Raw genomic sequence first — 13,571 nt, 5'->3', positions numbered from 1 at the left:
TATTTTTTCAAATTTTTTAAATTTAAATTTGAATTTGACATTTTAAACTCGTCAAATTCAAGTTTTATAAAATTAATTTAAAATTTAATTTAATTAGATAAAAATTTGACTCGACTCTATTCATTTTCATCCTAAGCAGCCAACCTAATTTAAGCACGGTACTTTGAGTTCTAGTCTGCTACTTCCGAAAATGCCCCTACAACAACTGGTATACTAAAAGTTGTAAAATGCCAAAATCACCGCAGATTCCAGGCTGAACCTCGATTTGGCTGCATCCTCGACCTCGAGTCGTGTTGTGGGGATGTATCACTAGTATCATATGGACGATCTCCCTCCGCCATTGATCCTCGACGTCCTGAGTCGACTAGGCGACTCAGCTGACCTCGCTCGCTGCCGAGTGGCATCCAAGACCTTCAACTCCCTCTCTCGAGATATCCGATCCATCAACCTCCACTGCTCCTTCGACCGCTACGCCAAGTCTCGCTGTCCCCTCACTCGATCCTCCATCACGCCCTTCAAAACCATCCTTAAAAACTTGGTTTCCGAGTTGAGAATCGTCGAGTCCGTCACAATCGGCATCGATAAGCCGCTCCGTACCGTGTCTTACGACGATGTAGAAGATGAAGATGATGATTTGTATCTGACAGAGGTAAATTTTGTTGGCGAGTGGTTGCCCAAGGTTTCCGATGGATTGACGTCTTTTTCAATTTCCGATTTTTGGGTGCAATCTTGTTGGCGACGATCCGAGGTGCTATCCCTCATTTCTTCTTACTGTGAGTCCCCCTCGTTTGACATTTATTTACTATATACTAGTATTTGTTGTAGTTGATTGATTGTCATGCTTTTTTCTTGTGAAATGAAATCACTAGTAAGTAATATTTGTTTCTCTGGTTTTTGGCTTACTTTGACTCAGCATCGCCCATTCGTTATCAATTTAGTGTGAACAGTTGAGAACAAATACACAATTGGGTTGCATTTCTAGCTGGATGTGGCTGATGAGTTCGTTAACTCGATATGGCTGGATGATGGCATTGATATTTTTCTAATGTAATTGATCAGACTTTGCAAAAATTTGGCAATGCTAATGATGGAATGGAAAGAAGAAGAGAAGACAAAGAAAAAAGCAAGTTAAAAAGAGGAGGGAAATTTTATATTTTGTGTTTTTTTCCCCCATTTACTGAATTACTGCCATTCAATTTTGTGAGTTTCCTGAAGGCCAGTTTCATTTCTACATCAAAACTGGTGTTAGTTTGAAATTGGACTCGTTTCCTGTACAAAATTTGCTGCATCTTTATGGTAAACTGTGCTAGTTACAACCTTTAAATTGAAAAGGAAAAAGTGAAAGAAAGATTATTATTTGCTTTCTGACCCGGGACATCAAAGAGGGTAGAGGATAAAGTTTTCATTTCACTGTAGCTTGGATTTCTTTTTATTTACTTCAATCTAGTTTGTAAGTACGATGATGGAAATTTTGTAGAACATTCCTTGAGGGACCTGCAGTTGATAGGATTCACATTTTCTCAATTCCTCTAAAAATTTGCCTTCATTTTTTTGGAAAATAATGTGTGAGCGCTTCTTGGTGTTTTGAAAGAGCTCATTGGGTTTTCCTTAAAGATGGTTCTCTGTTTATCAATTGATGGTGTTATTTTCCTTTTGTGTAGGTCATAAGCTGGCCGAGCTACAGATCAGGAATGCTTGGTTGTCAGTGGACGGTTTGAAACCAATGCCTAAACTCTCTAAGTTAACACTTGAGTACATTAGACTGGATGATGAGGACCTCAACAAGGTAAATGAGAGCTTCCCAGGTCTGCAAGTTCTCAACTTGATTGGGGTTGGAGGTCTTAAAGATCCCAAAATCCATCTTTTGCAGCTTAAAGCCTGTCGGTGGACTGTGTCTAATGCTGTATATTCTGTTACTATAGTTGCTCCAAATCTTGTTAAACTAAAACTCAAATGTGTGAGGCCAAGAGCACTTGTTATTGAGACTCCATCATTGGCTGATTTGCATCTTTCTGTTGAAGAGGCTAGCAGCTTCAAAGTTGAAGAGTTTGTCAATTTGACAAACCTTCATCTTGAATCCTTGGACCTTCGCCGGCTGCTTTGTTCGTTACCATTTGGTAAAACAGTTAAGAACCTGAAACTAGGCTTAACAAAATCTTCTGAACTAATGGGAGTATCTAAGTTTGGTTTTGAGTCCTTGTTTAGTGTTTTCCCGAATGTCAGCTCTCTTACTTTCACCCCTTGGGCTTGGTCAGTTTTCGAGATGTATATTTGCCCTGAAGGTGATGAAATTAGGTCTCGGATGAAGGGGTTGAAAGAGATTACTGCATATTTAGAGATTCATGATTTTGAGACTACGCTGTCATGCATTTTCTCCATTTTGGACAACTGCTCTAACCTGTTCGAAATGAAGTTATTTATCCACCGTGATGTCGTCTTTCATGTTACAAGTACTCTTATTTCAAGATGTATGACCCGTCATCCAAGAGTTATATGGAGATGGGGGATGTGGAAAGAAGGTACAGAAGATGCTTGGATTCTTGATGGCGTCTTATAAGCTTTATGGGTGCCGAAGGCTTAGTTGTTGATGTTTGATTCTGGTCGGAGCATATCTGCTTTCACGCTGGTACATATTTTATTTTCCCAAAATAATAAGAACTGGCTACGCTTAGTGTATGTAGCCAAATTAAACATCCACTTTGAGTGTGACATATTTGTGCGGCTTTGGTGAATCAAGATAGGCTTGTATTGGGGGAGACGTCAAGTTGGGGAGCGATGCAGCGCGTGTTCCACCTGCTTTGCATCATCCATCTGAAGTTGAACCTTTCGATGACTCCCCTATAAGTGGGATGCAGACCGCTGTCGAGAACAGCGACGAAGTCTACCTGAACAAATGCGTGCAAATAAATCACTGGCTTGTGTACATAATTATTCAAATGTTGTATAATACAGTAGTAGATACCATGATGACTTTGCAGAAAGTTATATTGCGGACACGTACTGTAGTTTCATGCTTGTATTTGAATTATTTAATAAAATTGCTGGAAATTTTTAATCCGGGTAATGATGCCATGTATGTTGCATGAATGTGATTGATAATTCTCTATAATTTCACTTAAGCATCGTTGGGGGTTGCGGTGATTTATAAAAAACACTTCTTACGTAAATGCTTTTAACAAAAGCGTTTTTAAATTATTATATGTTGGACTATTTAAGTTATGAAAGATTAATTATCAGACACTTTAAAGTACTTAAAAGCACTCATTCAATGCACTATAACCCCAAACTTTTAAGTAGTACCTTTTTTTTGTTTTTGATAATTTAAACTAGTACTTAAAAGCACCATTGTTCCATTTGTCACAATGTTAGGTGTTACATTTATGGTTTCTAATCCAAAACTTGATGTCGATGCAAAAGGTTAGGGGCTGTGAATTTCTGCATCACTTGCTGGCTGCTTCTAGTGTAACAGTGCAACGAAAGAGGAAAAACACCACTGGATCCGAGATTGCCACCAGCTTATACCTCCTCTTACTCCATATTTTGAATTGAGAGTCTAAAAGACATGCTAGCAATACAAAAGGGGAAACTATCAAATAAGAACTGAGATCAAGAGTTTGCAGGGAAGACAACAAAATGGGGCGTTCCGAGAATCGAACTCGGGACCTCTCGCACCCAAAGCGAGAATCATACCACTAGACCAAACGCCCAATGTTGCTCTAACAAAATTATAACTTTTAGAAGTTCTTGTCCCGAATCCATACTCCCAAGAGCTACAACAGGGAATGGTCTAATCTCTCGTGTTCGCTCTTATAACCCACGAAAAGAGCATCAATCAAGGATAAAGCCCCCGGCTTGACACATTCACCAAGATCCCTTCGTAATTGGGCTCAACCGCAGCCCAAACCAATTGATTATAGACAACCCAATCACTATTTTTTTTTTTTAAAAAAAAAAAGGCAAAGAAAGAAAGAAAATAAAAGAGTTGGCAAAGTACGCAATAGCGGGGAGTGGGTGTACTCCATGTAAGCGGCAAGGAGGGAGAGGAAAGGAAGCCGGACACAAAAACACTACTACAGTAGCATTTTCGTTATTTTCCCGCCTGGACCAACATTTTCCCGCCCCGACCACCCCAAAACCCTAACCCCCCCCCCCACCCCCAAGCCCCCCAAATCATGGGAACCAAACATCAGTCCTCCTCCGATCCGATTTCCGACCCCAAGAAGAAACGACGGGTTGGATTCTCCAAAATCGGTGAGTCATTCACTTCCAATTTGGCTTTCTTTACTTTCCTTTTTGTTCCTTCCCTAATTATTTTCTGTATTTTTTACTTTCTTTTGCTGCAAAAATGTTGTTGCAGATGCTGGTGTTGAAGCCAACGAGTGCATCAAAATATATCTTGGCACGGTTTTGTCATTTTTAATTTATCTCGGCAGAAAATTTAGAGCCCTGCTCATGACGTTCACTATTTCGCATTATTTGGACCCTTTTCTGAAGTAAACTGATTTTTAGCGTCTTTTTTTCAAAAAATCTTATTTGAAGTGAGCTTTAACTTTTTGGGGCCAGAAAACTCTGGAGTTTTCTTTCATAAGAATATTTGTGAGCTTGGCACTTTATTTTATAGTTGATATTGGCCGGGCAAAATGTAGTAGTAATTTTGCTGCTATTTTTCTTAAAATTGTAACTGGGAAGCTGCGATTGGTTTATGGAAGGTGACCATCGTGCAGCTTGTTTGACAGCTCACCTGAAATTTGATTGGGCTTGTTCGTGTACCTAAAATCATTCGGCAATTGGAAAATATGGCTGTTTGAAAATTAGGCTAACAAGAATAACTTTACAAAGAAGATGGGGACTGCAGGGTTGACACATTCAGTGAAGAGTAAAAAATATAAAATTGTGACCAAGTGTTTTGGGGGAAATATTTCAAGGCAGACGGGAAAAATATGAAGGACGGATGCAATCAATGAGAATAAATGGTCCAGAATTAGAGTTGTTTTTTTTTAAAAAAAAAAATTGTTATTTAAAAGTTAAGTTCATTTGCTTACTCACTTTTAATCTTTTATTCCTACAAGAGAGGCAATTCGCAACCTTAACTTCCTGTCATCTGTTTTTTCTTACTCATCTATAGTCTCTAGCAAAGAAGAAGTGGGTTCTCCAGACAGTTTCTGTATAAAACCGGTTGACTTGAATCACTTCTTTGAAGAGGATGGGAAGATTTATGGTTATCAAAATTTGAAGGTGAAATTTCTCCGCCTTCATGGATGTCATTTCTGTACTTTTTGACTGTTAGTATCTCCTCTGTGCAAAGTTCTTCCCTCAAGTTCTATGATAAGTAGCACTTTCATCTTTGCTTACTTTCTTTCCAATTTGCTCGTGTATGGCTAGTTGGTGTATGTCATCTTACTCATATACTGCACTTATTTACAGAATATGGTTCCCCTGTTGACATACATTGATTTAGTCTGTTCGATGGTGACTTTTAGCATACAGCATCCGTGTATGGTTATAGACTGTTTTAAGGACAATTGGCCATGATTATCTGAAGTATTCCTTTGGAAGGACTGGTTTGTTAAACATAAACAACCTCTAACCAAAAGATAATAATTAACAAGGACATTGAAGTAATGTTTTTATTTATGAGAACATGATTCAAGTATTTGAATATTTATCTGGTCAAATTGATTTTCAAAAACTCTTATATGTGGTTGATTGCACAATTTCAAAGGTGCAAATCCACTTCATGTGCATCAATGTTGATCTTTGCCTGTCGCTCTTTACTGGGCCTAATGCTGTTCTTATTATTTATGCAGATTACCATATGGGTTAGCAGCATATCATTTCATGCATATGCTGATATTTCTTTTGAGAGCACATCAGATGTAAGTGTCTGCTCTAATTGGGATTCATGATAGAGGATGCTAACAAGGCAGAATTGCTCTTTATCTTATCTCTCAAACATAGGGGCCATTTACGTAAGCTTTCGTGATTAGAAGATATGCACATAATATCTTACAGTCAAGTATGAATACTGTTGATTTTGTTGAGATACAAGTAGGATTGTACGTCAGATATAACTGTCTAGGGAAGGATGTCTTTCTGTTGTTCCTGTACCTGTTTTTCTTTCAATCTCTCTCTTGGTTACAATGTCCTTCTGACAGTTGTTCAATTATACTTTTTAGTGCTTGTTAGGGATGGAATTTGAGTTGATATTTCCTGCTAAATTGTAACACTAATATGTCCAAATGAAGGGTTAAAGTGTGAATCTTCCTTGATGAATATTTTTCAGTTCTGATCCTTCATTATTCGTTAGTGATTTGTGCATACTGTTTGTTACAAGGGAGGCAAGGGGATCACAGATCTCAAAGCTGCTCTTCAGGTAATATTAGCAATCAATATTTACAACTAAACTGTTATTCCTTGTTTATTCACATGTTCATCTAACCTTTTGATTGTGATCCTACTTTCATTTCTCATAGAATGTTTTTGCTGAAAATCTTGTTGAGAAAAAAGATGAGTTCCTAGATAAATTTTCAAGTGATCGCCGATATGTTAAGTAAGTCCTATTAGTGCCAATCCTACAACCTCTGCAGTCTCATATGTTAAGTAGATATATTTTGAAATACTTCTGTTGAGTTTCCGAGTTCTACTTCCATGCAGATCTGTTATCTCGACCGTGGCGGCACTGAAATTAACAGCTGCCAATGGACACAATGGTGATTCTAAATTCGACCCTAAAGAAGACACTGCAGATTTGGAGGTTTGTACTATGTTATAGTTCAAAAAACAGGGACCATTCTGGTCATTTGCGTGCTATATTGTCTGCTTCGTCACAGGTGCTTTCTATTGGCAATATTGTAAAGATGTCAGAGAATGTGTCCTTTGCTTTAAGAGTAATAATCTGGTTGTCTGAATCTGTTTTCTAGTCTCTGGTTGTAATTCCAGGTGCACAATCTTATAGCAAATCATCTTCATAGGTGAAAGGAAGGTTGTCTTGGAATTTATAGTAGTCATTTCTAATAAGGCATTAGATGGTCTAACTCTTAAAAATTTTCAATTCTTTGGGTCACTAATTGTTAATTACATGTACTTGCCTAGAAGAGGTGCAACATAGAATTCACTCATTTTCTGGAAAATGCTAAGAATTGATCTGGATTGCAATTATTTGGGAGTATTTGTTAAAAAATACTGTAGCACTTTTTAAAGATGTGATGTTTTTGAGGTAAGAAAGTGATTGAAAAATGTGATAAGGAATATTCTCACGGAAACCCAGAAATTTTTTTTTTTTTTGCCAAAATTGCAATCCAAACGAGGCGGTTTGTTTCTATACTTGTTTTTTGAGAGAGAGAGAGAGAGATTAATATGATACATATTTGTGTTTCTTATTTAGGTGTTCCGCATTGTTGGTGAACCTGTGGGGCACCTTTACAGTCGCCTAGTGCCATTCATACTTCTTCTCATAGATGGTAAGTTTTATTCATCTGATTGAGATTTTGGCACTTAAACTACAGCTTAAATCTTTTAAATGGTGCCGACTTTGAACAGGTAGCAATCCCATTGATGTTACTGATCCCAGATGGGAAATATACGTATTGGTTGAGAAAGCAATTGCTCATCAGGAGGATAGTCATCCTAATTTGCTTGGGTTTGCAGCTGTTTATCGTTTCTATCGATATCCAGATAGCATGCGCTTGCGTCTTGGACAGGTTTGCTTGAGTTTTTTTTTTTTTTTTTTTTTTATGTGCATATTCAAATTACCAACCTAGCTTTGTGTGAATTTTAGATGTACTTTGGACTTGAGTCTCTTATATCTTCTAGATGGTATGAGATCTTTGTTGATGGCAGATATTGGTATTACCACCTTATCAGCGCAAAGGTTATGGTGGTAGCCTCCTCAAGGTGCTTAACAACGTGGCAGTATCTGAAGATGTTTATGACCTGACTGTCGAAGAGCCAGAAGACTCCCTTCAACATGTTCGGACATTGATTGATGTGCAACGCCTGTTTGTTTTCGGTCCAATCCAGGCTGCCCTTAATTCTGTTGTGGCACGTCTAAAACAAGAAAACTTTTCGAAGAAAGTTCACTCCTGCCAATGTGGTCCACCTTTGAGTGCTGTTGAAGATGTGAGGAAGAGTTTGAAAATCAATAGAAGACAATTTTTGCAGTGCTGGGAGGTTCTCCTCTATCTTGGCCTAGATCCGATTGAGAAGTACCTGGAGACTTATCGTACAATTGTTTCATCTAGAATAAAGGCAGATGTGATCGGTAAAGATTCTGAAGGCGTTGGGAAACGGGTTATTGATGTGCCAACTGAATATGATCAAGAAGCATCATTTGTTATGTATAAGTCACTGAATGGTGATGCAACAAACAGGGAGATGGCTGAGAACCGGAGTAATCAAGAGGAACAGCTGCGGCAACTGGTGGATGAAAGGATGAAAGAAATAAAGTTAATTGCAGAGAAAGTATCATCCTTGAAGCATAGATGAGGAGCAGTCCTGTTGTACCTGTCGTTCAAGCTATGATTTATCAAATATCTGGAGCCCTGAGATTTTCGTCACACGGTTCGTTGTGGGTACATAACTACATAGATTTGAGTGCCGTGCTGTCTTCAAATGAACGTGACCTGTACCTGTGCCAAAATTAGATTAGTTTACAATTAGGATGTTAAGATTAGTGCTGCAGCACCTGCTGTCTTCTGTACTTTCTGATATTTGATCCAGGTGAAAAATGTTATTCAGCATCTAATTTGGCACTCATGACATCATATCCAAGTTTTATTAGTGAGACATTTCACTTGGAAAAACAAATGTGTTTCGAGTTTGTATATGCCAAATTAGCTAATCAAGCACAGAATGGCATGGGCCCGCAACTAATTGTAGTCTGGTTGCTATCTGAACTTCTGGGCTTCATTACAGGTGATAAGTAAATAAGTAAGAAAACATTTTCCTTTAAGAAAAATTGTTGAATTACAGCTTTCAATTTGTGGCTTCTAGTTTTTGTCATCTTGCTCCCATCATCCCGTTGAAACTCGCTTGGTATGTTCCTAGTGATTCATCAATAAGAATGAGGAACGCAAATTAGCTGCCATGACAAGCGGTTCATCAAATTCACTTCCTTTTCCCTTGACATGCATTCATCGAGTTCAGCTGAAATGTATCCTTCAAAAGCAATCTCAAATCCAGGAAACCATTTTTAATCTGTCATCTGGGACCCAGTTCATTTCTTCGCTAGGTTGAGAAATATCGGAAATTGTGCAAGGCAAGAGTGTCGCTGCTCAAATTTTGTGAACGCTGAACCCTGCATCCTCTGATGTCAAGTTTTCTCTCCAGTTCTCGAATTCAGACCCGCCGAACACCACTTGCTTGATCCCGACGTAGCTGTTTTGAAAAGATACAGGTGATATCAACTATCCATTTCATAAAAGGAAGGCAAGATATTCGATCTAAGCTTGTACGAAAAATGCAGAAACTTTCCATTTTACATAACCAAAAACAGGATGGATCCTTTAAAGTAACTGAAAATGTGACCGAGACAAGAGTGATGGAGGGTATACATTCCGTAAGAGAAACAAAGGACGTTCAGATATGACGTGGGGTGAAGCTTACTCAGAGCTTATTTGTGTCAAAGCATTAATCAAAACATCCAGAAGCAATGGTTCGCTAGTCCCAATGTCTACCCTGTCACAAGCAAATTAAACAAAATGAGCGATGAGCGCTATGACTCTCAGATCAGAGCCAGGGAATGAAATTTATAAACATAAACGTATACCATATACGGGCTAAGTTATCTTGAATCTCAAGATCTCCGATGTTATAAAATGTGGTTGGTGTGACATTGGCTCCCTGAACGGCATCATAACTTGGTCTTTTATCCGAAGCAGATTGTGACAGCTGTAAGAAGCAATACAAGTTTTTAATAAAATTCTTAACACTGACCTTTTATCACAAGACTGGTTCTCAATTAATCCATGACTTAAAGACGCAGCTCTATTTCGGTTCTTAGACTGTTGGAATGCGAAGCTTTAAACTAATTTTCACGCTAATCATGACTGTAGAAGGGATGGTTTATAGGCACGCACTTGCATATTCATTGAATTGCATCCTCCCAGTCGTCCAACAATGTGCCATGACCGAATAGTCTGCAGATTAATCCAGTCAGCTATGTAGCACTCGCAGCAAGAAGATGTCATTGCCAGGTGTTCAGGGAGTAAAACTTACATCACATATCAAGGAAACATCTTTCTCCAGAAGGGCATTATAGAACTCAAACCATATATATGAATTTGAGAACTCAAATCTGAAAACAGAATACAAATGTTAACTGATGAAAATGCACATTTCTGAAAATATCCTACAGAAAAATAAGGGGATGAAAAAACAATTAAGGATGGAATGGTGTTCTTTTATTTTCTTTTTCTTTTTTTGCACTCTTAATTGGTTGCAAAGTGAATCCTCCAAAGTCACCTGTAGCAGTACACAAACTAAATCCATAGAGCAAAACATTCACTCTGTCCCACCACCCTAAGAAATCCAATGACAATCCAATTCTATTTAGCAAAAGATGGAGAATACAGTATGCCATTTGCAAGTGTTCTAGCACCTTGCTGATCATGACTTGGGATTCTATATCCTTAGCTAGTAGCCTTTCCTCTTGGACTGGTAAAGGTTTTTGTTTTCCCAACTAGACTCAATTCAGATTCTCCACAACATACACAGAAAATCTCCATATCACAAATATAAAAAACCAAGGTTGTTCATGTGCTGTTTCCCTTTTTCCAGGAGATTTCAGCCAGGTCCTCACCCACTGAGATACAAGGCATTCCAGGAATAGTATGAGATAACCATCAGAAAAGAATTGAAAAGCAACTCTAGCGCAGTAAGATAAATATGTAATATTCAGTAGACTTAGTGACAATCAAATTTTCAAAAACAGCCACTGTTGTCGGGGAATATTCCAGTGCGTACAGATCAAAGTGGAACTGGAACACTTCTCGTCTTCAATAGCATTACAAGACTGCTATTCTGTCTCTCTTGGCGTTAGCCGTGCAAATGGAGACTCTTTCATTTAACATGATCAATCTCGAGTGTTGATTTGCAATTGTGAGTACATACAGAGTTGATTGGGTCGCCAAGAAGTCTTAGCATGCAGGCGACTTAGATGCATTACAATCCGAGTTTAGAGTTCCAAATTTAACATGGACATAATTCACCATATAATGCCATTTCTACACAGTGTAGGTAAATGTCTTTAGCTACATGGGCAGGGGTAGAGAGGAGCTAGCTGCTTGCGTAGAAAGGCCCATGATGACAAATGTCAATCATACGAAGCAAACAATCGTTTAAACAGATAGCCATTACGTGAAATTTGATAAACATGCCATTGAACTTACTTGTTGAATACCACTTTCATGGGGGCTGCTGAACCAGTTTTTGTATGTAATATTCTGTTTCTTTTCTTTCTCAATCTGTCCTCCATCTGACATCGCAGTTAACCACATCAATCAGCAGTCATAACCCCATTTTTCTTGGTCTTTTTGTGGCGCACAAACACACATATAAACCGGGCAGGTAGACAGTAGTGAACCTTCAATAAATAAACAAGGAAAGAAAGAAAGACAAACTCTCTACAAAAAATTAAAAGAACTTACTTTAGACCTAGCTTTATCTGGGTTATCAAGAAAACTCCCAAGAATCTCAGCAAACTCAGGGTCTCTATCATAATCTTTCTCCTCTTCTCTCCCTCTAAAGCCTCTTCCACTCGAAAACTGACTCTCATCCCCATCATCATCATCATCATCATCATCATTCTCATAATAGTTGTCTGCATCATTGTCTTGCAGGTTATTCGTTTCGAGCCTATAGTTTTCGGTCGCCTTAGTGAAGAGTGCAAAATTCCTCTTGTGGAAATGGTATTGACGTGGAACTCCAGCTGTTAAAAATGGCGGGTAGTCATTAGGTTGATGGGATATTGTTTGGGGTGGTGAAAGGTGGAGCAATTGGACGGAAGGGGTGCAGGGGTTTAAGACGAACATTGGGCTTTGGATGGTGGGTTGAAGGGTTCTGGGAGGAAGCTACCAAAAACTCCGAGCTGTGAGTCAGGGAGGCTGTCTTTGCAATTTGCAGCAATTGAATTGCAAGAACACCGAGTTCTAAGCCCGGGCCTATGAGAAAATCAGTTGAACTTTCAGTTCACGGTCTAAACCGGTTTGATCGGTTCAATCCTGAGTCACAGATTTATTTATTGAGTATTTATTTTGATATTGGAAGGTTTGTATAATATAGAATTTCTGGATTTAGTAATATTTCACTTGTGCCATGGTCAATTTGTGATTCGATCGATCCGTCTAGTCATTTCGATCTGATTTTCATAACACCGTTAAATTAAACACTAACAACTAATAACATCTGAAAACCATTAAAAAGGACATTTCTTTTTCACCAATAAATAAAAGTAATAATAAATGAAAAATGCATAATGCAATAGTAACTCTTTTCTTTTCTTTCCTTAATTTATTTTCCAGTCAACAACCTATAAAGACTAAAGTTGCACAGTCGGGTGGCAAAGTATTCGGCTACGGGGGTATTATCTAAATTCTTTAAAAAAAAAAAACTAATAAGGATATCCATATACTTATCAAAATAAGATATTTTCTTAAGCACTCGTTAATATGGATAAAAAACAAGTTACTTAATGAATGTACTAATTATTTCATCCTTGCAAAAACTATTTTTAAGAGATTCACATGTTAAATGACATGCTTGACCTTTTCCCTAAAAATGAATTCAGTAAACCAAGCACATACATGTTGTTTAATTAGGATAATTAGAATATCATACATGATTTGTTTGGTTTGTCGCTTTTGTAATTTATTTTTTGAATTTTATTTTCTTAAGCACAAACAGTCATATCCAACTTAATTTTATCACACCTTTGTTTGTTTGTTTGTTTGAATGGTCTCTTTTATCATTTGTAAAATTCTTTCGTTACTAGAAGTTTTCTAAAATTAAAAACACCATCTCTTAAATGTTAAAATTCGTCAATTATAATAATTTTATCCATATTAACGAGTGTCCATTGAACATCCATTAGCAGTAGGTTAAAACAATAAGAAGGGGATATCCTTACACCATTTGAAAGCGTTCTGGTTGGATTGCAGATATCATAAATTAGCAATCTACTTCAATCATCAATTTGGCAACTAATAATAATTCTAAACAAGCAATTTCTTCTCTTGGAATCATTCATTGCCTTTTGTTTGGCAGTAACGGTCTACTAAATAATCATACAAAGAATATTCAAATCCTACCAACTTATTTCTTGAAGATTTTGTGCAAAACATTTGTTCTTTGAGTAAATTTTATATATACTGACAGTGTATACACTATCACAGTTGAATGTATCATACATATACAAAATTTGAATTTTAAATTCAAATTCGGATATATGTCATGCATCTAAAGATGAAAGTATATACAATAGTGTCAGTGTATAAAAAATTAATTCTTTTTCTTTTTGGTCTGCATTGGCTTTTGATATTATTATTCCGAGGTCTTGTGTCAAGTTGAATCACAAA

At 37.5% G+C, this 13,571-nt stretch overlaps 3 protein-coding genes and 1 non-coding gene across 7 annotated transcripts; 2 read left to right on the top strand and 2 right to left on the bottom strand.

Annotated features, from left to right (window-relative positions):
• Nucleotides 1–234: 234 nt before the first annotated feature.
• LOC113697321 (F-box/LRR-repeat protein At4g29420) lies at nt 235–3,057 on the top strand. Of its 2 annotated transcripts, XR_003449830.2 has the most exons (3): nt 235–773; nt 1,662–2,626; nt 2,738–3,057. XR_003449830.2 is itself a non-coding variant. In XM_027216901.2 (2 exons), exons 1-2 carry the CDS (start codon nt 320–322, stop codon nt 2,555–2,557), a joined length of 1,350 nt encoding a protein of 449 aa, XP_027072702.1. In that variant the 5' UTR covers nt 235–319; the 3' UTR covers nt 2,558–3,057. The 2 variants fall into 2 exon arrangements, 1 of the variants encoding a protein (XP_027072702.1); XM_027216901.2 differs by having other exon boundaries at nt 1,662–3,057.
• A 578-nt stretch (nt 3,058–3,635) lies between these two features.
• TRNAP-UGG (transfer RNA proline (anticodon UGG)) lies at nt 3,636–3,707 on the bottom strand. The gene has a single exon. It is a non-coding gene; the product is annotated as a tRNA-Pro (tRNA).
• Nucleotides 3,708–4,009: 302 nt separating this feature from the next.
• Nucleotides 4,010–8,754, top strand: LOC113696239 (histone acetyltransferase type B catalytic subunit-like). Of its 2 annotated transcripts, XM_027215646.2 has the most exons (10): nt 4,010–4,251; nt 4,358–4,399; nt 5,126–5,235; nt 5,808–5,876; nt 6,335–6,373; nt 6,474–6,550; nt 6,655–6,754; nt 7,385–7,460; nt 7,540–7,700; nt 7,840–8,754. In XM_027215646.2, exons 1-10 carry the CDS (start codon nt 4,173–4,175, stop codon nt 8,482–8,484), a joined length of 1,398 nt encoding a protein of 465 aa, XP_027071447.1. In that variant the 5' UTR covers nt 4,010–4,172; the 3' UTR covers nt 8,485–8,754. The 2 variants fall into 2 exon arrangements, with proteins under 2 accessions (XP_027071447.1, XP_071911075.1); XM_072054974.1 differs by lacking the exon at nt 4,358–4,399 and having other exon boundaries at nt 4,158–4,251.
• Nucleotides 8,744–12,172, bottom strand: LOC113696240 (uncharacterized). 2 transcript variants are annotated; one of them, XM_027215647.2, is made up of 7 exons: nt 11,646–12,172; nt 11,388–11,473; nt 10,216–10,294; nt 10,077–10,136; nt 9,767–9,888; nt 9,604–9,675; nt 8,744–9,375 (listed from the first exon to the last, which is right to left on the bottom strand). In XM_027215647.2, the coding sequence occupies exons 1-7, from the start codon at nt 12,027–12,029 to the stop codon at nt 9,273–9,275; spliced, it is 906 nt and encodes a 301-aa protein (XP_027071448.1). In that variant the 5' UTR covers nt 12,030–12,172; the 3' UTR covers nt 8,744–9,272. The 2 variants fall into 2 exon arrangements, 1 of the variants encoding a protein (XP_027071448.1); XR_003449712.2 differs by having other exon boundaries at nt 9,278–9,375; nt 9,604–9,670.
• Nucleotides 12,173–13,571: the final 1,399 nt, after the last annotated feature.

Source organism: Coffea arabica, chromosome 6e (genome assembly GCF_036785885.1).
Source record: "Coffea arabica cultivar ET-39 chromosome 6e, Coffea Arabica ET-39 HiFi, whole genome shotgun sequence".
NCBI classification, from domain to species: domain Eukaryota; kingdom Viridiplantae; phylum Streptophyta; class Magnoliopsida; order Gentianales; family Rubiaceae; genus Coffea; species Coffea arabica.
The sequence above is the reverse complement of the archived record's forward strand: the minus strand, read 5'-3'. Positions and strand labels throughout refer to the sequence as shown.

Excerpts from the sequence above, each read along its gene's own strand:
- LOC113696240 (XM_027215647.2), bottom strand. The coding sequence starts at position 12,029 with ATGTTCGTCTTAAACCCCTGCACCCCTTCCGTCCAATTGCTCCACCTT. Across the intron at positions 11,474-11,645 it reads CAGATAAAGCTAGGTCTAAA|ATGGAGGACAGATTGAGAAA; the intron begins GTAAGTTCTTTT and ends CTGCGATGTCAG. Across the intron at positions 9,376-9,603 it reads TTGACACAAATAAGCTCTGA|CTACGTCGGGATCAAGCAAG; the intron begins GTAAGCTTCACC and ends TTTTCAAAACAG.
- LOC113697321 (XM_027216901.2), top strand. The coding sequence starts at position 320 with ATGGACGATCTCCCTCCGCCATTGATCCTCGACGTCCTGAGTCGACTA. Across the intron at positions 774-1,661 it reads ATCCCTCATTTCTTCTTACT|GTCATAAGCTGGCCGAGCTA; the intron begins GTGAGTCCCCCT and ends CCTTTTGTGTAG.
- LOC113696239 (XM_027215646.2), top strand. The coding sequence starts at position 4,173 with ATGGGAACCAAACATCAGTCCTCCTCCGATCCGATTTCCGACCCCAAG. Across the intron at positions 6,551-6,654 it reads AGTGATCGCCGATATGTTAA|ATCTGTTATCTCGACCGTGG; the intron begins GTAAGTCCTATT and ends ACTTCCATGCAG. Across the intron at positions 7,701-7,839 it reads TGCGCTTGCGTCTTGGACAG|ATATTGGTATTACCACCTTA; the intron begins GTTTGCTTGAGT and ends TGTTGATGGCAG.